The sequence below is a fragment of the Electrophorus electricus genome, chromosome 23, assembly GCF_013358815.1.
Source record: "Electrophorus electricus isolate fEleEle1 chromosome 23, fEleEle1.pri, whole genome shotgun sequence".
Taxonomy (NCBI): Eukaryota; Metazoa; Chordata; class Actinopteri; order Gymnotiformes; family Gymnotidae; genus Electrophorus; species Electrophorus electricus.
The window spans coordinates 8,972,015-8,996,660 of record NC_049557.1 but is presented as its reverse complement, the minus strand read 5'-3'; the positions used below and the strand labels follow the sequence as shown (position 1 = coordinate 8,996,660).

Below are 24,646 nucleotides of genomic sequence, written 5' to 3'. Positions count from 1 at the left end.
GAAGACGGGGTTGAGGAGAGAAGCATGGGAGCAGACTTCTGAACGAGGCCCCAATGCTTCCGTCCCGTGGTCCAGGTGTCCCATGACTGGGAGAACACAGCGGGACAGTTGTTTATCGCCTGTAGGACCTGGGTTCGAGATCCAGGTGGGGTCGCTGCCCTCTGGGTCATAGGGTCACCAATGACTCCCCAATCTGTGACCCTGAACCATTGCTTTAAGGTGCTGCAGCAGCCAACAAACACAGGGAGGTGACAAACCCGGCTCAGAAATGCAGATGTAGTCCTGCGGTGCTCTTTATTGGAATCCTAATTGGAGTTTTAATGACTTGTCTACAGGCCCTCCTGCCAAACAGACATACCACAAAATGATCAGGCTATAAATGTGTTGCTTTTAGAAGGGTAAGGGTGCTAGAATAAATAAAATTACGCAACAAAACAAGTGAGTATGGCAAAAAAAAAAAAAAGTTAATAAATCTAATTATAGGCTATTTCCTAATCTGAGAGGTCCTGAATTTCAAAACACCAGGAGCAGAGAGGGTCTGTTTTTGCATGTTCTGCCCAGGCTGCAGCCATCAGCCCTGCGTAGAGTGACGTTCCCGAGTGCAGCAGCTCCGTTGCTTACTGCCTAGAGCCACGCTAGGGCCTGGTCCCACTGAAACACCATCCCACCAGCACCAGAGACGACCTCACCACTGTCCTTCGTGTGCGGGGTCTCCAGCCCAGGGGCAGCGTGGCTGGTGAGCAGAGCCCAGCGCTGCCCACTGCTCTGGCCCGAGCCGATCCGCACCGCCCGTCAGCACGTAAGGGAACCAGCCATAGTTCCCACAACACACCCACCATCTTTTTCACAGCATTCTACAAAATTACGAAACTGCACTGACCGTTTTGGCCCCAGCTTGCTGTTTCTGGCGCGAGCATTAAGCAGACTGCCCTGAACCGTGCCGCAAGGGTTTATGCGCGGACCTTGTACCTGCATTAGTACTAAATAAACGAGAAAACAATGGAAGCTACATCCCATCAAAACCAAAGCGTGCACTTTTTTTTCCACCATTCTAGCAAAAAAAAAAAAAAAAAAAAAAATTCCAGCAAAATCCTCGGACTCAGTTTGAATGATCTAAGCAACTTAATTACTCTCTGTAAACCTCAGTCACAGGGGTTTGATTTGAGCAGGAGGGGGAACGGTGGTCCTGGCAGCTGTGTAATTACACCCACGCAGGGCTCGGTGGGCAGCCGTCTGCTCCGAGCACAAGCATGCCTCCCGTGCCCTCTGCCCCGAGGGGTTCCCACACTCTCCGACAGGAAGCGGGTCTCCCTCGAGCTCTCAGTTCCGAACGGGAAATGACTGCTGAGCAGACATGCTCCACACGCCAGCAACAACACGCACAGGTCTGAAGAGAGAGACCGTTCCGGAGGGGACCAGGCGTCTAGGACCACCGCGGATGAGGTCTGTGGGAGAGGACGCCTTTAACTGCTGCTGTCTGGTGTTAGACAACAACTGTAGCCTTAAACGTCTACATAACCGTTAACTGTTCAATATTTCTGTCTACCCAGGAATACCATTTATTCAATTCAAACTGCTACAATTAAACTTTTCTCGCTTTTCAGTGAATCAAACTGTGTTCTAATGAAGAAGCAATTATTCGCCATCCCATGAAGCAACAAGACTGAGCCTATTACTGCGGTTTAGCACTCAAGTTCACAAGCAGCTTCTTACATAATCCAACAGCTATTGACAGGAACCATCTTAAAACCCACAGGCTCCTCTGTTCTCCAAGCAGCTTATTCTGGTAATGCTCCCAAGGAGAAAGGAGATGCATTTAAAGGCACAGCGAGGCTCAAATGCTAACGAACACTGAACTTTGGACCGGACACAACGTTCGTCAGTCCAACACTCGAACATGCCGCTATCTGATGCTCCGTCATTCACCTCAGAATGAAATGTTAACACAACGATTATCATTCCAGAAACTGTTCTATTTCACTCCCTTGCCCTCAACAAAAAGAAGTCTCATTTCTGTTCAACTGTGGTAACTTTTCTCCCACTGCTTAAAAGTGCTCTGCAATACGAAAACACTCAAGGACCGAAAGAGGAAACCTAAACAGAGCAAGCGCAAGGGGCATGAGGGGAGCAGCTCTGAAAGGCTTTTGAAACTCACTGACACGTGTCTACCAACCACAGCGAGCTAAACGGAAGGAGGCTTGGTGAGTTTTTGTTGCTGCTCAGCTCCCGCCTGTTGGTTTTTGAGACCAAAATGTCTATGCCTGGGGCGCTGGCGATGGAGAGTGGACGTGACGCACGCGCTAAAACACATCCACTTGAAGCACGCGCGCGACCTGCCTGCGGATACGGCTGACAGGAGGGACTGCAGCTACCAGGCACAACCATCCCACATCCCACTCCTTCAGCCCAGTTTACTCCACCAGTACTCTGCCCCACCTACTGGTCCAAACCCAGTCGTGTACAATGGCTCAGCACGGGCACAATGAACCATAATCACAATTACTTTAAACTGGGAATAACCGGTTTACCTTTATGGAGGCTCTTTCTCATGATTTCACACCCCCCCTCCAACTCTCTCACACACACACACACACACACACACACACACACACACACACACACACAGAGCCTTGCATTCTTTATTGTTAGTCCTATGCAATGTTATGTCATTGGAATACGAAGGAAACAGTTCACATTTATTTCATGAGTCCTGACTTTACAGTGTCAATTCACAATAAATTTCAAATCACAATTAAAACTGCTGACTGGCTAATGCAGTCCAGCAAATACAAGAGTGCAGTCCAGAACAACATTCCCGATCAGAGAAATTATGGGCGTAAGCCACCAGTTCCGAACCACTACGGTGAACTGCTACTCTTCCACACAGTGTCAAGGTCACATGAGGAGTGATATTTCAAATCTCTTCATGTTTGTAGTTGGCTCGGGCCTCCCCTTGAGCAGAGTCCGCAGTGAAATGGGCCAAAGGACGCGCCGTGTAGACGTTGCTGTCTGATCACCACCTTACTGTGCCACAGATCCATACACAAAACATTCAAAAGTGTTCAAAAGTGCACGGCGCCCTGCGACTGAATCAGCATGTTATGGCTCTTGCCAAAGATGCCTGAGCACATGCACGCAACAAATAAGAGTAGAAAGTCGTCATCGTCATACAGTGCTCCAGCCCTCAGTCACACACACCCATACACACACCATCAGTAGCAACAATTTACCTCTCACAACAGACCGTTTACCACATGCTCTAAGATCACACTGGCGCTTCACTCCAAACGCATTCAGACCTGCCCCTCCGGAGCTGCCCGTGTGCCCTTGGCCCCAGAGGAGCCCGTGCCGTGCCTCTCCTCGACCCCACGGCTCCCTGCCCCTCCCGCCAGTTCGCCCGCATCCGTCTTCCAGCGTGCGCGTCCACCTCTGCTCCCACACAAAGGACGCCGTGCGGGAGATGGTGGCGAGTTAACAACCCCTGAAAAGAGCGCCGTGCTTCTGCTCCAGCAGGCGCTGGCTCGCCCTCTCTCCACCCGCAGCCTGCCGTTGCTATTGTTCTCCGGCAGCTCCTCGCTGCCGCCCGCGATACGCAGACGCACCTCTCCTCCCCTCTCCACCCCGTTATGCTCTTAGCACGCCACTGCCGGAATGAGATGCCGTTCGGTGCGGAGCATCCCATGACGCTCCGCCAGCCTTTCCTGACTTTCCAAGGCAGCCGGCATTCCGGTCCAGAACACTCACCAGGCATTCTGTAAGGATCCCTGAGAACAATCCTGCCGCGCTGACGATGAGGATGGCAGTGGTAAGGAGGAGAGATGAAGGTGGGAGCTAGGTTCTGTTTCGCTGCGCCTTCGAGCCGTGGGGAGCAGAGAACACATGCAGGCTTCTCACTGTGCTCTCGCTCTCTCTCACACACACACAAACATGCGCACACACACACCCCTCCTCCTTCTCTTCTCAGCGCAGTCCAGCCTCCTTATTTTACCCCCACACTCACAGAGAGAGGGAGAGAGAGAGAGAGAGAGAGAAAGAGAGACTGCCCTAGTTCTGTTCCACCACTCTCATTTAAGTGGACCACAGCTCTCCCGTTTCCTCTATCACACTGTAGGCTGAGTGAAGCAGGAGCTCTCCCCCCCCCCCCCCCCCCCCCGCCCACACCCACACACACACACACACACACACCCACCCACACCCCTCCTCTGAGTTGCTCTTGTACGTAGAGGCAGCAGGCTGGGCACAGTGGGAGTCGGCCCTGCCCCCTTGCCGCCTGTTTGTGAGAGTGTGTATGTGTGTGTGAGAGTATTTGTGTGTGTGTTTGCATGTGTGGTCTTTGTCCTGCATTCTTTTGTGATGCAATGGGCTTCCTCCCACAGTAGGTCCTACCCCTCCACACACCACGCCAGAGTCATAAACCTGCAAGGAAGGAAGCAACTTAAAACGCACAGCTGTTAATTGTTTGTATGTGTGTTTGTGTGCATGTGCACTCCAATAGGAAGAGTTAATGTTACGAGAGTGAGGAATTTAAATCCTTATTAGTTGACGCCAGAGGAACTAAAATGGAGTAACATTGTTTACTGTTTGCAAACAAGCACTGTAGTTATCTGGTGAGGTTTGTTAATGCCAGACAAGTTTGACATCACACAACATAATGCTCAACCTGCAAATATTCTATATTAACACAAGCTGTACTGTATATGCAATTATTCTATATTAAGATGGGCTACATTTTCTATGAAAACACTATATTACTACAAGCTATATTCTATATGCAAATATTCTATATTAACACAGCTTGTATTCTATATGCAAATATTCTATATTACTACAGGCTATATTCTACATGCAAATATTCTATATTAACACAGGCTGTATTCTATATGCAAATATTCTATATTAACACAGGTTGTATTCTATATGCAAATATTATATATTAACACAGGTTGTATTCTATATGCAAATATTCTATATTAACACAGGCTATATACTATATGCAAATATTCTTTATTTACAGAGGCTGTGTTCTATATGCAAATATTCTATATTAACACAGGTTGTATTCTATATGCAAATATTCTATATTAACACAGGCTATATTCTACATGCAAATATTCTATATTAACACAGACTATATACTATATGCAAATATTCTTTATTTACACAGGCTGTGTTCTATATGCAAATATTCTATATTAACACAGGCTGTATTCTATATGCAAATATTCTATATTAACCCAGCCTGTTAAGAAATCAGTATAATAATGACCTAGATAAAAAGAGGCTACATCCACAGTTTCATTAAAAAAATGAAAACAGGACTGACACTGCAAAAACCTCTGGTGGTTTTAAAACCCAGCCCCAAACATAACAAAGAAACAATCACCCGTGTCATCCTATTATGCTCACATCAGATATGCATAAAATTTGCCTAATATTTTTTTAATTTGCATAAAATTAGCCTGATATTATCTAACGTAAAACTGCCTAGTGTACTCCTGAAGAACAGCACAGTTCCTGAAGAGAAGCGGTCGAGGTTTGCCAGGGAAAATCTAAACAATCTACAGAGCACTGTCTGCCTGATAAACTACATTCACACGACCAGCTCCCAGATCATGAACTACGTGTGTTCACTTAGCCTCTAGCCTCTAGAGGAAGCCTACTGATCACTCCCCGTTACAAAACCCATATCGACCGCCCTGCCTGATTACGGCAAGTACGTTCTCCTTCCAGCCACACGAGTTCCTCATGTTCACGGTACGTACTGTGTATATGCACGCTGCCTGCTTAATCGCTAACGATATGTAGCGTACAAAGCCATCTCGCCTGTGGGGAGATATATATCAGTCTCAATCAGTCTCTCTCTTATATATATATATATATATGAGAGAGAGAGACATTGCGAGGAGGGGTATAAACTGTTACAGACCTTCTTATCAACTACAGCTTTGTATCAATTTGTTAAAATGTTAGAAAGTGTTTGAATTCCTTAAAAAAAAAAATGTTCGTCTACTATGGTGATCTATTTTCCATTTAGCATTCCATCAGATAACTTAGCATGTAAACATGACACCTCCGCTAACAAACGCTGCGCAAACTGATGAGATAACACATACAACCAACAAAGTAAGCGTGTATTTCAGAGATGGCTCAGCAGCTGTCGTTTCTAGTGGTCACAGGATAGGCTACAGTCCTGTTTAGATCGCATGCCTTCTTGTTTGTTTTCTTGTTGCATCAGGATTTGTGTGGGAGTACCATGTTATTACTGAAGACTGGCCTATTCATTATGCTGTCATTGTTTTATGATACGTATATAAAAACGTTTTAAGGGGGCTCCGTTTTTCTTCATAGCCACAAAAGGGCTTAATTCAGCCCTGCTTTGATCATCTCCATAAAATAAAGAAGATGCTGAAATGGAGCTATTCCAAGCACTCACCAAAACCACCAAATAGAAGTGCGGATTATTTTTAGGGAACATTTCCGGGTATTGTCTAATTAAGCATACCAAAAAAGGCCTAGCAAACAGCAAGCGGGGAGGTTTCAGAGCCTCCGAGAGGTCTGATTGTATATGTTCATGAATTTCTATGGCTGCTTCTCATGACAAGCACGCGTGCTCTGCACACCCGCACGAGGGCTCGAGCCTCTGAGACGTACTTCGTGTTCAGATGTCTCACTTCAGAGAGCGCACGAGAAAAGAAAACTCCAGCTTCGCCACACCGCGATCTATGAAGCATTTCTGAAGTTATGTCGGTGAACCGCACATTTAAAAGCGCTCTAAGCGCCAGTAAAAGCGAAGCACAGATACTAATACCAAAAAAAAAAACGCGCCCGACGCGGAAAGTCACACTCGCGAGCCTTTTCAAAAGCAATTGTGCCTCCGCCATGTGCCGAACGGGAGGGGTCGAAACACATCTTTACGAATACCGGCGGCACGGTTCTCGGTTACGAGCCAAATACTTTTTTCACTCAGCGTGGACGAAACATAACGTCACTTTCTCGTCCTTCAAGCCCGGAGCGCTGAGGTCAGTTCGGTGCTGCACGACGCCGGCCCGTGTCGGGCTCCCGACAGACAAAGCAACACGTTACAAGTGCACGGTCCGCGTTCAGCACGAACGACAGTGCGGTTCTTTCTCTTTTTTCGTTTCAGAAGGCCAGGACAGAATTAATCAGGGCATTGAATAATGCAGAGGTATGTCTAATAATACAGACGATCGATGTGCAATGTGGGAGAGGAATTTTCCACATTAGCCCGTTCGCCTCGTCGCCGGGTTCATTCTTTAAACACGATGCACCGACAGTGGGTGAATATATGAAGCGCCCGCGCCACTAACGAGTTAACGGCGTGCTCCTCCATCACGTGGCTGCCAGAGCGGAGGACTCGGAGCAGGTTCATGCAGACGCTCTCCCCTGGAGCGAGCCTGCAATGCATTTTCCAGCCCCATTCGCAAATGCTCGTTCTCTCTCTCTTTCGTTGTCTGCGCGTGTCCGTGCTCGTGTTAATAAGCAAACGTCGATAAACTTATTCAGCTGGTTTAACCAATGGACTCACACCTACGACGCAGACCTTGGAAAGCTCTTTAATATTCGTTTGGATTCCACACAAATTTCCATAGAACGCTTTGTGCGGCTTTAGACTTATAAATGAAGCTGCACTTAAGAACGTGATTGGACTATGAACAGCTGGGAGTAAAAATACAAAATCATTACGACCAATACGCTGTGATCAATAAACGTGGTCACCTTCGAAACACTCCCAGCACGCGCCCTTCATTTGCTAGGGATTATGGCTTTTGATGCAACACACATGGCCTTTCAATGGGTTCACACCCCCAACACTGTCATGATTAACAGAGCGGTATCAGCATACATTACATTACATCAACCTTTAAGGTAGTGTCCCACCACGTGAAGCAAGTCATATTCATCATCCACCAGTTTAGTCTCAACCTTTAGCCGTTTTGGTGACCTCTGACCCTTTGGTCAGTCATGCCATTGTTGCTTGGCTCCATTAGTTGCACCTACACATCTGCGTAATAAGACTCGCGGTAGAGAGCCATTTACAACTCCACGTTCTGCTACCGAGAGTAAGATACTGCTCCCGGACTGATGTGTTGGAATTACACAATTGTCAAAAAAAAAAATTACACCGTCCAAGGTTTAATATGACGAGCATCAGTCAAGCAGCGAGAAGACATATGTCTTCAGATGTCCCAGCAGAGCTATCCTGACCTTCCATTCCCACGGCTGCTCAGTAGGAAGTCGACGCGGAAGAGCACATACGCGGACCACACGGCAACTCTGCCTAGCCGTGTGCTTCATCACTGCATGGGTTAAGGCAGAGCAAGTCGTGGTACATTTGTGATGTTTCACTGTTACTATGGTGACAGCAGGCGGGTAAAGCAGGATTCTGTTGTGCCTAGCAACTGATGGCTCCCGTAAGTGGAGCAATTCAGTTTTCAATTTCCCACCATAGGCTGCAAGTTGCTGACACTGGTTCCTGAGTCATTAAACTGTTTAAAAGAAGGATGGATGGATGAATAAATAAATAAACAAAAATAAATAAATAAATGTGTGCTCATCTTGCCAGCTGCCCTTGAGTGTCAAGGACAGCAGCATGTGCTACATTATAAACCGGGACATGGGTGAGAACATTTAGGACCAAGATAAGTTTACCATGTAAAACTTATTTAAACTTAAAGCAGGATGGCTTTAGCAGAAAACAGCAGAGACAGAAGAGCAGAATTTGTTTAGTTTTAAATGGATTAGCGTGAGTGGATGTGGGAAAGCAGAGTCCCCTTAAAACATTCACTCGACCCCCTAATGGCTTCTTTTAGTTGTAATTTGTATCCAAATTCCAGAAGATTAGTATTCCACTGCTCCTTGTTTTTTCCCCCAAGCTCTTCAAAAGTGCAGTGTGGAGTCCAATAAAATGTTAACTGACTTATCAATATCTAATCAATCATTTTGCTGGTCGATGGATAGATAGACAGATAGATAGACAGATAAATAGATAGATAGATAGATAGAATTAGGAGGCTAAGGAATCTGCTTGGCTTGGAGATTCCTGCTGATGAAGTCAGGCCTTGGGCCGAGGTAACCGGACAGCTGAACTCTGAAGGAGGGGCAGTTGAACTTGTAGTGAGAGGCAGCTGAACTCTGAAGGAGGGGCAGTTGAACTTGTAGTGAGAGGCAGCTGAACTCTGAAGGAGGGGCAGTTGAACTTGTAGTGAGAGGCAGCTGAACTCTGAAGGAGGGGCAGTTGAACTTGTAGTGAGAGGCAGCTGAACTCTGAAGGAGGGGCAGCTGAACTCTGAAGTGGCAGAAGGTTCATGATGGCTCCCGTTACCACGCGTCCTTACACCCATTTCACTCATCCGATGGTGAGCAGGGATAGAGTGGCAGATGAGGTGACACCAGCAGACTCCCATCTTCCCACTCCCTTACTCCTGATGCCGGGCCTGAATTCCAAAGCTTACTCATGCTGGAATGAATGAGGTCAGAGAGAGCGCACAAGGTCATGGGAAAAAGCATCGTTATCGAGGCTGAGAGTCTTCCACTCTTATCGCAGCTGTACAAAAGCTGAAGCCCCTTTTTAGATGCAAATTACATAAGCACCTTTGCTGCTCCAATTGAAACTTCCCCACTCCAGGCAGATCAGGAGGGTCCATAAACAAACTATCCTGTCTGAACATTGGATGCAGAAATGTGTGGGTCACCAGAGTGAGTAATATGCTGTAAAAGGAATGGAATTTGATGTGAACGTTTTCGGCTGTGCCTCCGAAACGTCTCGTCCTCGGCCTCGCCGGAGCTGTCACATGGGAGATTAGGAGAGCCGGGAAGTTGTAGCATGCAACCTACCAACCTCCCAATCTCCCAGTACCACATGGGAAGCGCACACCACGAGGTGGCTGGCACCATCACGCGGCCGTGCACGTCTCCGTAAGTGCATGTTCAATTATCGCCAGCACCTCACAGCTGAGTCGGTAATAAGGCGCCTTGTCTAAGATATTCAGCAGTGGCCCCGGCACATCAGAGCGCAGGCAGGCGATTTGGAATGCAGATGGGCCCTTGCTGAACTCATCTCAACAGGAAGCTGAAGACGTCCTTTGCCTCCCGTCGGCGTGACGAGATCCCGCCACGTCTGGGGAAGAAGGGGGAAAGGTGTGGCGGAATCTCCCTCATATCGCCGGCAAAGCCAGCGCAACCCCGTCAGCGTCTCGACACAAATCTAATTACTGTTCATCGTCCTTGTGACCGATGTCTATAATCCGCCGTGGCGAGCGTTCAAGCAAAATTGAGATGCACGGCTGTCAATAAATAAGACACCTGGCGACAGCAAGAACATGCAGACAGCCACATTCTTCATCGCCCCTGAGAGTTAACTGTGACACCGAGCCAAAAAACAAAAGGTCAAAGGTCTGACGTCACCATCGGTGTTGTGTAATGATATTTGGTGCACACTGGGGAGTTTTGCACTTCTGAGGGTATATGGGCTTGGATGCAGACTCACACTTCCACGGGGAACCAGCCACACTCGCTTATGACTCTCGGCATTAAGATCCTATGGTGGCTGTTCACATTTCCTCAGGCTACTGATGGTTCCTGATGAATCACTTTCCAAACCATGAGAGACAAACGGCTTAGCAATTGTGTTGGAATTAGCAAAGTCCATAATAAATGAATGACTCGTCCAGGGAATCCTGAGGAATGGAGGTTAGATGCACTTCTTCTCCTTCCCCAGGAAAAATCTCCAGGATGAAACTGCAACAGCCTTAGGCGCGCCATACCGTGATTGGTTGTTTTTACATGCATGACGCTTGTGATGTCATGTGCAACACTGGAAAGCAGCTAAACCTGCCCAGGAAAGCTACACTCATTAGTGTAAGGAGAGCGCACAACGTTTGGTGAAAGAACACGGACACCGACGGACCAAGTTGAATGGAAGTGGTAAGATGCATGCCAACTAACAGAAATACGATGATTTGAAATAATTGCTTATTTAGGCAATTCCAATTATATAAAGCAATTAGTGCTCATTAAAACACAAGCTTATGTTAGCTAAGTAAATGCCAACCTCTGAAAGGAACAAAAGATCTCTTGGGTGGCATTTAGTTCTGTTCTGTGACAATGCACCGTCAGCTGTTACTTGCTGTTGGGTCTTACAAATAGCTGTTATTAAATCTCTGTAGGACAACGGCATAATGGGAGTATAATGGGCATTGTTGACAGGGAGGCAGAAGATTCAGATATGTGGTAGCATTAGGGTTTAAGAGGCTGGCCGAGGGACAGACATACCTACAAAAGAGAGAGAGGCCGAGAGAAACGGAGAGAAAAATTGAGTGAGGGATAGGGGGATGGAGAGAGAGAGGATGTGAGGAGGAGTCCTGTTGGCTATAGGGTTGCTTTAGGAGGAAGGCAGGCTTAGCTTTAACGAGACACAGGCTTCATGGTGCAGTTGAAGGCCTCTCTACCACTCAGTGAACATCACTCACTGCTATCTGCTATTGCTCTCCTGCCCCCACAGGATTCAACAGCATAGACACACACACACACACACACACACACACACACACACACACACACACACACACACACACACACACACCACTCCTCTCCACCGTCCCAAATGAATGCTGCCACAAATGGATTCATTTGCTACACAGAGATATCTTAGTAATCAAGTGCTTACTGATATGCATGTAGGGGTTTGGCTGTAAACACCAAACAAAGCACTACACTAACCCAGACTGCACAAACAGAAAACCATGTTGGGGGGTGGGGGGTGGGGGCTGTGTGGCAGGGCGGGGCGGGGCCTGCCCCAGGGCGAGCTTGTCTCCTCGTATTAGAATGCCTCATGCTTCACTCCCATCCATGGCTTGTGAGCCTTTAATGAGGTGGGCCGGATGGGCGGGTCGCTCCACTGACACGTGCAGGAGGAGCAATGGCCTGGTGAGCTCATCGGGTCCAACTATGGGACCCACACCCCCATGGGAGTGAACCTGGACAGAGTCCCAGCAGTGGGCAGAAATGCAGCACCGTTCGGCTAACGTAAAAAAAAAAAAAAAAAAAGTTATGAGGTGATTCACGCAGTCTTTTTGTACTAAATAAAGATGACAGACTGGCATGCCCCTCCCAACCCAAAATGACACTAGTCTTTTCACGAGTCCCCCACACACAGCTTCACAGATGACAGCGGCTGTTAGAAAATGGGATGAAAATCAATAGTTTGGGTCCAGCTCCCCATTTAGCAGCTGACTAGCAATCTCGCCTCCTGAGGCACGATGCTGCACATTAAGCGCATTTTTGCCTTTTAGGACTCTCTTCACGATTATTTCTTTCCAAAGGGGATAACGCGTTACGACTTTCATTTGCTCTGGCGTGGCCGGTCTGGGGCCGCACAGGAAGCCCACTCCCTCCTTCGCGCTTCCTGTTTCTCTGGCCGCTTTAAGTGAAGCCAAATGAGTGGGCTGTCACGGCGGCTTCAGCTGAAAGGCTGCCGAACGCAGAAACAGCAGCACGGGAACTTCAAAGTGTGCTCCGTCTTCTGCCTCTGTCTCGTGCGCTTACGAAAGTCATCGCACTGATGCAAAAAAAAAAATAATAATAATAATGATGGGTGAAAATAAATGTCAGTAACTAAAAAAACAGCAACATTTCGTGCATTTTCACTCAACCCAAGATCGAAGGCTTCAAAGGAAAAGTAGAGTAGTGAAATGTGTGTTTGACACTAGAAGATGAAAGTCTTCAGAATTCTCCAAGTCTCTGGCTCAGTTAATCATAATTATGATAATAATTATAATAATAATTAATGATGAAGGAACTGGTAGTGTCATAGCCCCCCTGTACAACAGGAGCTCATTACCCAAACTCCACCTCAGCAAGCACAATGTCTGGACCACAGTGGAGAGTAGAAGGCCTTTAACTGACACAGAGAGAGAGAGAGAGAGAGAGAGAGAGAGAGAGAGAGAGAGAGAGAGAGCTCAATCCAAAATGTAGTGAGCCAGATAAGTCTGGACAAATGATGGTCAAGTTTACAGCTCCTGGCTGTCGGTCACTGGGGCGTATGTGTAACTTGGGAAAAGAATGAAAGGAGGGAGATGAAAAATAAGAGTTAGACACACAAAATCAAATGCATATTTGCGCGCACACACACACACACACACACACACACACACACACACACACACACACACACACACACACACACACACACACACACACACAGCCCTGCTTCCACGATGCTGACTGCCTCTCTCCCTGGACAACATCCATGTGTAATGAGGGATGCAGTCTCAGGACATGTTGGTGATCCTTCCTCTGAACAGGGAAACCTGGCAAACTCTGTGCCTGACCGTGACAGCTCGCCTGCCATTACTGTTCAACAAATCCCGATAAGAGACCCGAACATCTCTCGGCGTCTCCCATGGGCAAAGTGTCACTGAGGGAAATGGCGTGGCAGGAATGTCACACAGAACAAAGAACCGCGATAGCCCACCACATCCGCATGGGAAACACTTCCATACCTGGCTGATCCACTCAAAACCCCTTGGGCTATTGACTAATTATCAACCAAACGTCAGATTTATTTATGTGATTTTTTTATATGGTTTTAAACTTGGTTTCCATGCATCAGCATTGATTTCATCTGCCAATCAATCAGCTTTCACCTGGAAAAGATGAAACTGTGTCACGTAAACCGAAAGTCTGAATTTTTTGGAAAACTTTTTTGCAAATATAATAATATGCTAATCCTAAAGTCCTTTTAGACTTCTGCAGAGAGAGCCAGTGCCTAATTTGTGCTTACAGTGTTACATTTGTCCAAAAAAACAACAACAAAAAAAAACAAACCAAAATTGTTCTGCGGATGAGCCATGCAGCTATGCGCCACGCTGCCTCCGGTGTACGTCCATGGGGTGCGTTTGACTCACCGCTTGTAGCGCCCCCACCAGGCTAATGCCACAAGGCACCCCACGATCAGAGCAACAGGCAAATGGGACGCGTTTTCCTACTGCCCGAGTTACAAGTCACATCACTCCAAACGGACAAAACGTGCCTTCCAGGATCGGATCCCTTTCTATGGGCCGAGCGTCGGTTTTAGTGCTGCGAGCCTGTCCGTTCTGCATCGAGTTACAGCGCAGTTCTGATTACAAGCGATTGGGTTCCGCCTCGATCAATGCCGAAGTGAAACAAGTGCGGATGCACCGGTTTGGTGAGTGGTGGAGTCAGGACTCACTCAAACACAGCGCAGTGGTTTCACCGTAAGGCTCCAGGGCAGGGCACAAACCCGAACGGTTCAGCTCGGTGACTGTGGAGGACTGGACCCTGCTGGGTTCCGACCCATGAGAAAAGAAACCTCCTCCCCGCGACAGCTCTTCAGCATCACTCCCCAAACACTGCTCAGCTGGGAGAGAAGTATTTCACAGGCTATGTCCCACAAATTAGGCTGAAGCGCGACTATTCATCCTCGGAGTAATCCAATTCCCTCTTCTCTCGTGGAGCTCACTTCATCGCAGAGAGATGACTCAGAGACGCTGTAATAAGACTCTCTAAGCATCCCTAACAGCCATAATAAAGACGCTGAATGTCTGAATGATACAGACATTGAACAAACAAATAAATAAATAAAATCTCCATTTTCCGGAGAAGCACTAATGTGCCTGGATATTAAAGCAGGTTTTTAAAGCTTGGAATGAATGTGAATAAATGAATGAACTTTCAGTCTCTTCTTCTGGAATATTTTGTTCTTTAGGAAGTGGATTTTATGAAGTGTTACATCTCTGTGGCTTTTGCACGTTTTGGTTTAAGGCTTTGAAAAGCACACATACAGACACTACAAAGGCAGTTCAATCAAGTTTCAATTTTTAATTCCTCCTCTCATCTATTCAGCTCGTATTGATTACCAGAATCACACTGAATGGACTATTTTGGAAATTCAAGGAATTAAAATTATTATTTTATTATTATTAATATAAAAAACTCTCTCAGAATCAAGTAAATGGCGGTAAAAATCTGTGAACATCTGGTGGTGATATGTAATGGCTCCATCCTGACAAAACACAGAGTTCAACATGCAAGCGTTAGTTAAGCACCGCAGCTCAGGATGAAGCTGTGTGTGTGTGTGTGTGTGTGTGTGTGTGTGTGTGTGTGTGTGTCTGTGTGTGTGTGTGTGTGTGTGTGTGTGTATGTGTGTGTGTGTGTGTGTAGTTACCTGTCATTGTCGGCACTCCTGAAGGCTGGCAGGATGTTCCGAAAGCTGCTGTGCCGGTCGAGCTTGGGCTGGCTCTTCGTACGTTTGATGGAGCTCTTCAGTCGACGGCTCAGGAAGCCCTGGCCCACAAACAGGCGAGGTGGGAGAGGGAGAGAGAGAGAGAGAGAGAGAGAGAGAGAGAGAGAGAGAGAGAGAGAGGGAAGGAGAGAGAGAAAGAGGGAGAGAGAGAGAGAGAGAGGGAAGGAGAGAGAGAGAGAGGGAGAGAGAAGGCGCTCGGCTGAAACGCTTGCTACACAGGAAAAACAAAATCACTGACGGCCAACCCTGCCAACGAAGACACTCTTTTCTCTCTCGGTCTCTTTCCTAATGTCTCCTTCGTCTCTCATCCACGATGTCTGACAGAGCTGCGTGTTGCCGTGTCGACTGACCTGCAAGCGTGCACGCACGCACACGCGCACACACACACACACACGTGCGTGCGCACACACATCTGCTCGCTGGGCTACAGCGGCTACGCTGATGTGAGACGCCCCTCGAAGTCTCTGTTACCATGGAAACTGTTGGTTGGCATGGAAGGAGAGAAGGAGAAAATACGAGAGAGGAAATAAATAAATAGTGGTGCAGTGCAAGTTCGCGGGGAGAGCTGATCTGGAGATTTTCTAGCACACCACAGATTAAAAAGAGATGGTGCTGGATTATTTCCCCAAAAGACGAAGGCACTGGAAAGAGAGAAAGTTTTTAAAAAAGAGCACAGGGCAGCACTAAAGGCCAGGGATGTGGAACGCAATTACTGACTGGGATAATTAGTGTGTGTGTGTTTAGAACCCGCCTCTCATGCACAGAGTGAATAAACCTGCATTAAGGAAGTCAAATATTAGTTGTTACACAACCACTGCGAGTACACGTGGAAGACAAAGATGTGCAAGATCTGAAATATTTCAATAAGATGAAAAAGGAACAACAACACAGTCAAAATAAATCATAGTTTCGAATCTTTAATGCTGTTAAACAGTATATAAGACATCTTAACCTTAAGAAAACAGAATTAAATAGAATAATCAAGCAAATTTACTGTCCTGACAGTTCAACAGTGAGAATGTCACAGCTGTTAGAAAAGACAGGCACTCAGGAATGCAGGCTGGCTGTCTCAAGAGAACACTGACCCCATCAGCCGGGATGGGGTCAGTCACCTGCACAACTTCCCAGTGGCTGCCCACACTCGGTTCTCCCTGACCACTGACGGCAGCCCGTCTGCCCCCTGCACGCTGTCCGGCACCAGCTCAGCTGCAGAGCCTCAAGGTCTGCCACCGTGTCCCGCACGACACTCGTTTTATTCTCGGCAAACGCTGCCGTCCAGAGGACAGCACAGAACGGCCTCCATGGCAAGAAAGCTTGACGGCCCAAACCTTCGTGCAGGCTGGGTCTGTCTCCCTCTCTCCTTTGGTGCAGTCTCAATTTTTCAGTGTTCTATTTCTGTCCCCCCAAACCCCCCCACGCCCACCCCATGACATTTGCCGTGTGCCTTCCGAGTAGAATTATTCGTCATGGCCGTCAGTGTGGAGGAGTGTGCCGGGAGTTCTGGGTATTGAGCTACTGCAGGTAGCAGTGCAGACCCAAATCAATGGAGCTCCAATGTCAAAACTGACCTGACTCATACAAGAGCCATAGAATTTGGACACTGCAGCGTGTCACAGATAACAGTCTGATGTAAATAATTCCCAAAGCATGTCTCAAATACTCTGAGCACCCCCCCCCCCCCACCATTCCAAAACAAAGTAAAGACACCCTGGTAAAAGAAAAAAAAAAAGAAAAATCCCATACTGCTTTTCTGTCAGTCTTGTGGACGAAGTGCAGTCACCTATGGGAGACAGTCCAGTTCCTCACATTCTCTGTCAGCTGTCAGAATAACAGCCTCCAGCTGCTCACATTTCTCAGTGCTGCTGTGTTTGTGTGTGGGATTCCTCTCATGCTTACCTGCTGAGCCAGCGTCTGCCCCTCAACCCCTCCATCCGTGATGCCTGCCCTGCTCTGCCCAGCGGACACGTGGCCCTGGACACAAACGGCCCTCCCTTCCTCCCTCTCTCTCTCTCTCTCTCTCTCTCTCTCATCCCTGTCCTGTGTGTGCTCCTCATCCTCTAAAGCTCCGAGCTCCTCAAGCCCTTGAAAAAAAAACACCCTATAGAGGTAGCCACAACAGAAACTTTGATCAGGCCTGTCTGTCAACTTTGGCGTAAAGTCTAGGGTTAATAAAGTGGACATGCCAATGCTTAAATACTTAACAAAGGCAATGCAAACTTCACAAGGAACATGCAATCTTCTTTGGCCAGTATTAAGGACACTATACTTCTCAGAGACTGCTTGTTGGCTCATTCAGGCCCGTCTCCTAGTACTGGCTTATTCTTCAACCAGGGATGCTCGCTTTGTGCTATAGTCATGTACCAGGCTGCGCTAATCTACAGGTATGCCAGTGGGCCACGCTAATTAGAACCTGTTGTTCTTTAAGGAGGCCGGTGCACGGATCTGATCAGCTGGTGCTGCGCGTGACCTTTGTGACCTTATTCTGTTCCTTATTGACTATATTGTTACTACTGTGGCGCTGCATAAATAAGTTTGATTTGACTTGACTTGACCTTTGCAAAGAGACCATGTGAATGTTTGACTGGTGCGAGCCACCCTGTAGGGTTTCCATCTCTTGCTCTCGGTGCCTTTGTTGGCACTCTCTGAACCGTCAGACCTGACATGAGATCTGAACATTTCCGTTACTTTCCTCTCCATCATGAGTGCACATATCCGAGTATCCAAGTTTCAATCCTGGCTCTAATTTCGGATAAGGACCATTTAAAGGGGGCGCTCGAACCCTGAAATGCTGAAGCGTTTCCGGACCTCTTCCGGACGCTCTTCTATGGGCTCCTCTGTAAGATGGAGAAAGCAGCAGGAGCCCCTCTAAACCAATCAGTGCTGTTGTCAGCTACTCGCTGCTGCAGACAAGTCACGGGTCGAATGACACTTGGAGCATTCTGCAGACTATAGCACGCCTCTGCTAAAAGCCTGTAATAGACTGCTGTCTACAGCACGCCTCTGCTAAAAGCCTCCAAGAGACCGAGCAACTGCCGAAACAATCCGTTAACAGCATTATGTCCGGCTAGAAGTTGAACAGTGTGGTCTAGGCCCGCAACGCTGGAGTCCTCGGTAAGAAACTAGTGTGCATGAGAAGCACACACAGAGTGAAAGAGAGAGCGAGAGTGTTAACTCTCCAATCAGGGTATGGAGTGTTTGCGCTAACTCTCTCATTACAGTATGGGGTGTTAGATCCCATGATACTTTGCTGCGTTCCTCACAGTATGGGACCCTGCTACGACTGCCCCCCCCAATGCTCTGACAAACTCCAGGGCCCCGTTTGCTTAAACATGGCCCTCGATGACGGCACCTGTGTATATGTTTATGTGCGTGTCTGCCGAGGTAGCGGGGCTTCTTAATAACCCGATAGCAGTTAACAAAAACACAGACGCACCCGTCCCCAGGGGCATACATGATGCATACTAACGTACCCTCTAGCTGTGTCCTGGTGTTAGTTTAGCTGTATAATTAAGGGGAGAAGGGGAGAGAATACACAGCTGGATTATCTGGGCCTCCACCGAGGGTAAACAGCCCCGACGTGTCAGGGAGGCCATGGATACAGCCGCAGAACGGACACAATGAGAGAACACGGCGGGTCTTTTATTCCTCAGTACTCAGAGCAAATGTATTCATCGTCTGAAATGTGCACATTAAGGCGCGTAGGGAAATCAAACAGCTGTTTTATTTTGTCTGTTAACTCAAAGAGCGAGCCAACGTTATTTAACATTCAAACTAATATTCACCAAAGGCTCGTGAGAGCGGGCGCCCGGCCTCCACGTTTTGATCTGACCAACTGCACGCAGACAAAGGCAAAGAAGACAAAGCTAGAACCAAATCTGTTTACATGAGCCGCGCCGTCACCGTGGTAACCGGCACCCCGCGGCAGCATGTGGTTATGTTATGGCGGCCCTGCTGAAACGCGTGAGAGACGGAGCTGGCATCAGGTGCGGGCATCAGGCGGGGGCAGAACCAGCTGTGCCAACAAGACTGCCACCATACACTCACACAGTAGGACTCGCATCCCATCTGTCTCACACACACACACACACACACACACACACACACACACACTAAACAGCTGGCAGTAATTTCATACTCTGGCGATATTACACTTTACCTTCCATTCAGGCCTTTAGGGCTGTATAGCCTAAAGGCATATTAGCGTTCTACACAGAGGGCTAAAAACATGTTAGCGTTCGATTCAGGTCTAGACAGCCTAAAGGCTAATTCATACCTCCTAGACTATCCAGTGTCATATTGGTTCTCTTCAATGAGTTTGTTTTCATCAGGTTTTACAAAGGTAATAATTCCAGCGGTAAATTACCTATACCAAGATTTCTCTGACAAGGCTAAAAGGAAGTAAAATTAACAGCCTCAATTAGCATGAAATAATTTATATCAAGCTAACAAGAGCACACTAGCTTTCTCGTATAATTAATTATGTAAGCGCATGCCAGTATGTCCCTTCAAGACTGCCAGGCAGGGAGGACTGCAGTAGGTGTCCAGACCAACGGCACCTTGGTCACAGCCTGGAGGGCGCTCGTGTGTCTATGTCTGGACTGAGGGGAGACAGTCTGCAAAGCCACGGGCCCTGTCTGCTCACACTGGCAGACAGTAAAAGAAGGGACAGAAAAATATTGTTGGTGGCATGCATTTGATGATGTCAGCATTATCCGGACTTGCTGCATCTGCAGGGGGTTTAACCCCGTGACTCACTCAGGTGAAGGTGTGCAGGGATTAACCCTGTGACTCACTCAGGTGAAGGTCTGCGGGATTAACCCTGCGACTCACTCAGGTGAAGGTCTGCGGGATTAACCCTGTGACTCACTCAGGTGAAGGCCTGCGGGATTAACCCCGTGACTCACTCAGGTGAAGGTCTGTGGTGATTAACCCCGTGACTCACTCAGGTGAAGGTCTGTGGTGATTAACCCTGTGACTCACTCAGGTGAAGGTCTGTGTTGATTAACCCCGTGACTCACTCAGGTGAAGGCCTGCGGGATTAACCCCGTGACTCACTCAGGTGAAGGTCTGTGGTGATTAACCCTGTGACTCACTCAGGTGAAGGTCTGTGGTGATTAACCCTGTGACTCACTCAGGTGAAGGTCTGTGGTGATTAACCCCGTGACTCACTCAGGTGAAGGTCTGTGGTGATTAACCCTGTGACTCACTCAGGTGAAGGTCTGTGGTGATTAACCCTGTGACTCACTCAGGTGAAGGTCTGTGGTGATTAACCCTGTGACTCACTCAGGTGAAGGTCTGTGGTGATTAACCCCGTGACTCACTCAGGTGAAGGTCTGTGGTGATTAACCCTGTGACTCACTCAGGTGAAGGTCTGTGGTGATTAACCCTGTGACTCACTCAGGTGAAGGTCTGTGGTGATTAACCCCGTGACTCACTCAGGTGAAGGTCTGTGGTGATTAACCCCGTGACTCACTCAGGTGAAGGTCTGTGGTGATTAACCCCGTGACTCACTCAGGTGAAGGTCTGTGGTGATTAACCCCGTGACTCACTCAGGTGAAGGTCTGTGGTGATTAACCCTGTGACTCACTCAGGTGAAGGTCTGTGGTGATTAACCCCATGACTCACTCAGGTGAAGGTCTGTGGTGATTAACCCCGTGACTCACTCAGGTGAAGGTCTGTGGTGATTAACCCCGTGACTCACTCAGGTGAAGGCCTGCGGGATTAACCCCGTGACTCACTCAGGTGAAGGTCTGTGGTGATTAACCCCGTGACTCACTCAGGTGAAGGTCTGTGGTGATTAACCCCGTGACTCACTCAGGTGAAGGTCTGTGGTGATTAACCCCGTGACTCACTCAGGTGAAGGTCTGTGGTGATTAACCCTGTGACTCACTCAGGTGAAGGTCTGTGGTGATTAACCCCGTGACTCACTCAGGTGAAGGTCTGTGGTGATTAACCCTGTGACTCACTCAGGTGAAGGTCTGTGGTGATTAACCCTGTGACTCACTCAGGTGAAGGTCTGTGGTGATTAACCCCGTGACTCACTCAGGTGAAGGTCTGTGGTGATTAACCCCGTGACTCACTCAGGTGAAGGTCTGTGGTGATTAACCCCGTGACTCACTCAGGTGAAGGTCTGTGGTGATTAACCCTGTGACTCACTCAGGTGAAGGTCTGCAGGATTAACCTTTTGAGTCACCGAGATGAAGATGTATGAGGATTTATTTTGCAACTCACTCAGGTAAACGCTAACCTGACTAAGGCAGAAGTCTATGAGTTACACACACAATATCTCTCAGATTTGCTCATCCTTATAAACAGAGACAAAGACAGTTGAACAAATCATGTTCAGCATGCTGCAGGTGACATGACACCTTTTCTGCTGTGTAGAACAGTATGTAAAAGCAAATAAAGAGAACGAAGAGTGAGGGATGTGGAGGAGTCCCGCTCTGTCAGCTGGCCTAAGCTTACCGTCACTCTGAAGGGAGTGGAGGCGGCGGCTTCAGTGATGGGCGGGGCCTTGTCCATGGTGCCGCCAGGCATGCTCCGCCTACGGCCCACCCGCTCAGTGGGAGACTCTAACCAGGGTTTGGGGGACGGACAGTGAGAGAGAGAGAGAGAGAGAGAGAGAGAGAGAGAGAGAGAATGTCATCTACAGTACAGACGAAGGGAAACACCTCAACAACACTAACATCAATCACATCTCGCTTTGAAAAACAGCAAAAGCACATTAACCAGTGCAGGAATGTCTATTAAACCTGCAAAAGCTGTAACTAAGGCTCTGGAGCACTTATTGGTCCCTGTAGTCAACCATCTGTGTTACGGTACAGCTCAGAACATCACAGGATGGTGCACGAGCTCCAGTGGGTCAACTCCTCCGGCGCACTGCATGACCAGACAGGTGGGTTGCTCAACATTCCTCACACGCGCTTGTTCTCCGGCTGACCGACAGGCGAAGGGAAGGAGTGAACAAGTGCTTGAGCTGGCAAACGAATGACAGCTCGTGTGCAGCCGACCTGAAAGATGGGATCTCCGAAATCTGCCGCTCTGCCGGCGTGCACGGGCTCAAGTCGTGGGCCACGGCTTACACTGCCCCGCTGCATTTCCCGACAGGAGAGATAAGACACTAACAGGATCGAGACACTGGGTTTGCCTGCTCTCCCCTCGCACACACTCTTGCTAGGCAGGTTATTTGAATAATAACTCTGCAAAAAACCCCAAAGAAGCAAAGCGCGGAGCAAATCACAGAGTACAACTGGGGAAGGAGACATCATCCCAAAATTCACAGAAGCTGGCAGTCGTCCATTTCCGGCTTCGTTTTGCATCTCTGCTTTGTCTTGGAATTTTGGAATCTGAAGGGGCCTTTTAGCCCAGTGTCTTTTGCCTGTCTCCACAGGCTTTGGGCTCTGAACGCTTGCAAGGTTTTCATTTTTCTCCGCCGTTTCTCATTGTTTGCAGCATTCTCTCTGAGCAAACAAGGCAACACAGTTCCACACTATCTCGATCTCGACATTGCATGGAGAGACAAGAAGCCTTGAAAGCGCCCAATGGGAATCGGAGACATAATTTAGAGTGTATCTGATCTGCAGCTATTTCAATGTCGCCCATGATTCAATACAAAATAATCTCTGGAAACAAAGCGCGTACTGTGTGACCGGCCTTGGTTTCAGCTCTTCCCCTGTAGTAATACAAACACATGAATGAAATGACCTTACACTTACAACTTGACAATCCTCTCATGAAAAGCCATAATCACAATATATATCAGGTGGGACATTGTAGAAATAAATAACATTTTGCTACAAAGTGTCATTAATTGTATGAAAAGTCGAAAAAATATGTTTTTAAAAAAATCAAATCAATCAAGCATCACTAACAGCTAACTCGCCAGCCAAGTTACATGGGCTGGGTTTCCCAAAAGCATCGTATAACAAATATCATCTTTAAATGGTTGAGCAAGTATTACACGGAACACTGTCTCTTATTTAAGATGACATTAACACTACTATGATTTTGGGAAAGTTAATTAGCCACACATTTCACGCCATGATCAACAACGGTGTTTGCTAAAGTGAGAAATCCCACATGAAGTTTCTGTACAGTGTGGATCACTGAAGTACCTTTCATTCGTGGAATATTCGTGTATCCCAAGCTGCTGAGGTTGCTTATGATAAACAGTATTATTAGTGCTTGATTAAAGATTCATTTACTGGTCAGCTTTCATTCACAGTGAGTCGTGAGAAAGAGGAACAGGGAGCAGTGACTTTGGCTGGTTTTTTTGGGACGCCTCAGAACAAAGGTAAACAGTGAGAGGCAGTAAACAGAGTACAAATCAGGTGCTAGACGTTTACAGTAGTACAGTGGTAGCTCAGTTAAGGGACTTGAGTTGTGGTCGGAAGGTTGCTGGTTCAAGCCCCACCACTGCCAAGTTGCCACTGTTGGGCCCCTGAGCAAGACCCTTAACCCTCAACTGCTCAAGCTATACTCAGTTATAATTGTAAGTCGCTTTGGATAAAAGCGACTTATAAATGCCATGAAAATGTAAAATTGTAAAAAATGAAACAACCTTCATTATGGGCAGTGCTAGCTCAGTGGTTAATGTACTTGACTAGCAATCATAAGGTTGCTGGTTCAAGCAAGTTGTACTCAGTTCTAAAAAAATAATCGCTTTGGATTAAAGCGTCAGCTAAACACCATAATGTGTTTCCTAATATGAGAATGAGCAGTCAGGTCAGAAATGGTCAATAATCCATTCTTGAACATCATGTCAAGAAATTTGATTAAAAAAAAAAAAAACTTGATTAAATTAATGAATAAGATGGCCAGGATTTTTCTTAAAATAATTAAAACGCAGATTCTCTCTCGGTAGACCAACAGCTTGGAATGCAGGGGACCGAGATGCCAAACAACAAGTCTTGTTTATCATCTTAATTATCCTGTGTGGTATCATAACATCTTAATCCATATGCTCAGCGTGGAGTCATGACCATCCTGATACCCTGTGGGCCTGAGCGCGAGCGAATGATAAACGCTCATGCGCACACAAAAATGACGTTGCGTAACAAGCAAACAGCACTCATAACACGCACGGCACCGCAAACATAACAAGCCGCGAATGGCAGCCAACTGCGAGCGACTTCAATTAAATTTCAGAATATATTGTGCACAAAAACCAAGGCAGATTTACAACCCCGCCTGCAGGCCCGTGCCGCGGGCGTCCCGCGGAGCTGCAGTCCTCCCCTAGTTCCGTGTGATAAGTGCGACGCCATTATCAACCTGCACGTCTGTAATCGGCCCCACCACTCTTCTGTCATTAAGTCAGATAAAATTCAGCGCAGAAACAAATCTTTAAATGGCAGTTAGAATCCG

At 47.5% G+C, this 24,646-nt stretch overlaps 1 protein-coding gene across 5 annotated transcripts in view; it reads right to left on the bottom strand.

The window, feature by feature from the left end:
- dab2ipa (DAB2 interacting protein a) overlaps positions 1 to 24,646 on the bottom strand; it is a 71,502-nt gene that overhangs the window by 26,870 nt on the left and 19,986 nt on the right. For 4 of the 5 annotated variants that reach the window (XM_035521837.1, XM_035521839.1, XM_035521836.1 and 1 more), the window contains exons 2-3: positions 21,749 to 21,855; positions 15,206 to 15,324 (exon numbers count right to left, since the gene is read on the bottom strand). In XM_035521837.1, coding sequence (XP_035377730.1) covers positions 15,206 to 15,324; positions 21,749 to 21,855 — 226 coding nt within the window. Of the gene's footprint in view, positions 1 to 3,744; positions 4,060 to 15,205; positions 15,325 to 21,748; positions 21,856 to 24,646 lie in introns of those variants that run through there. The other variant, XM_035521840.1, reaches the window with a different exon arrangement.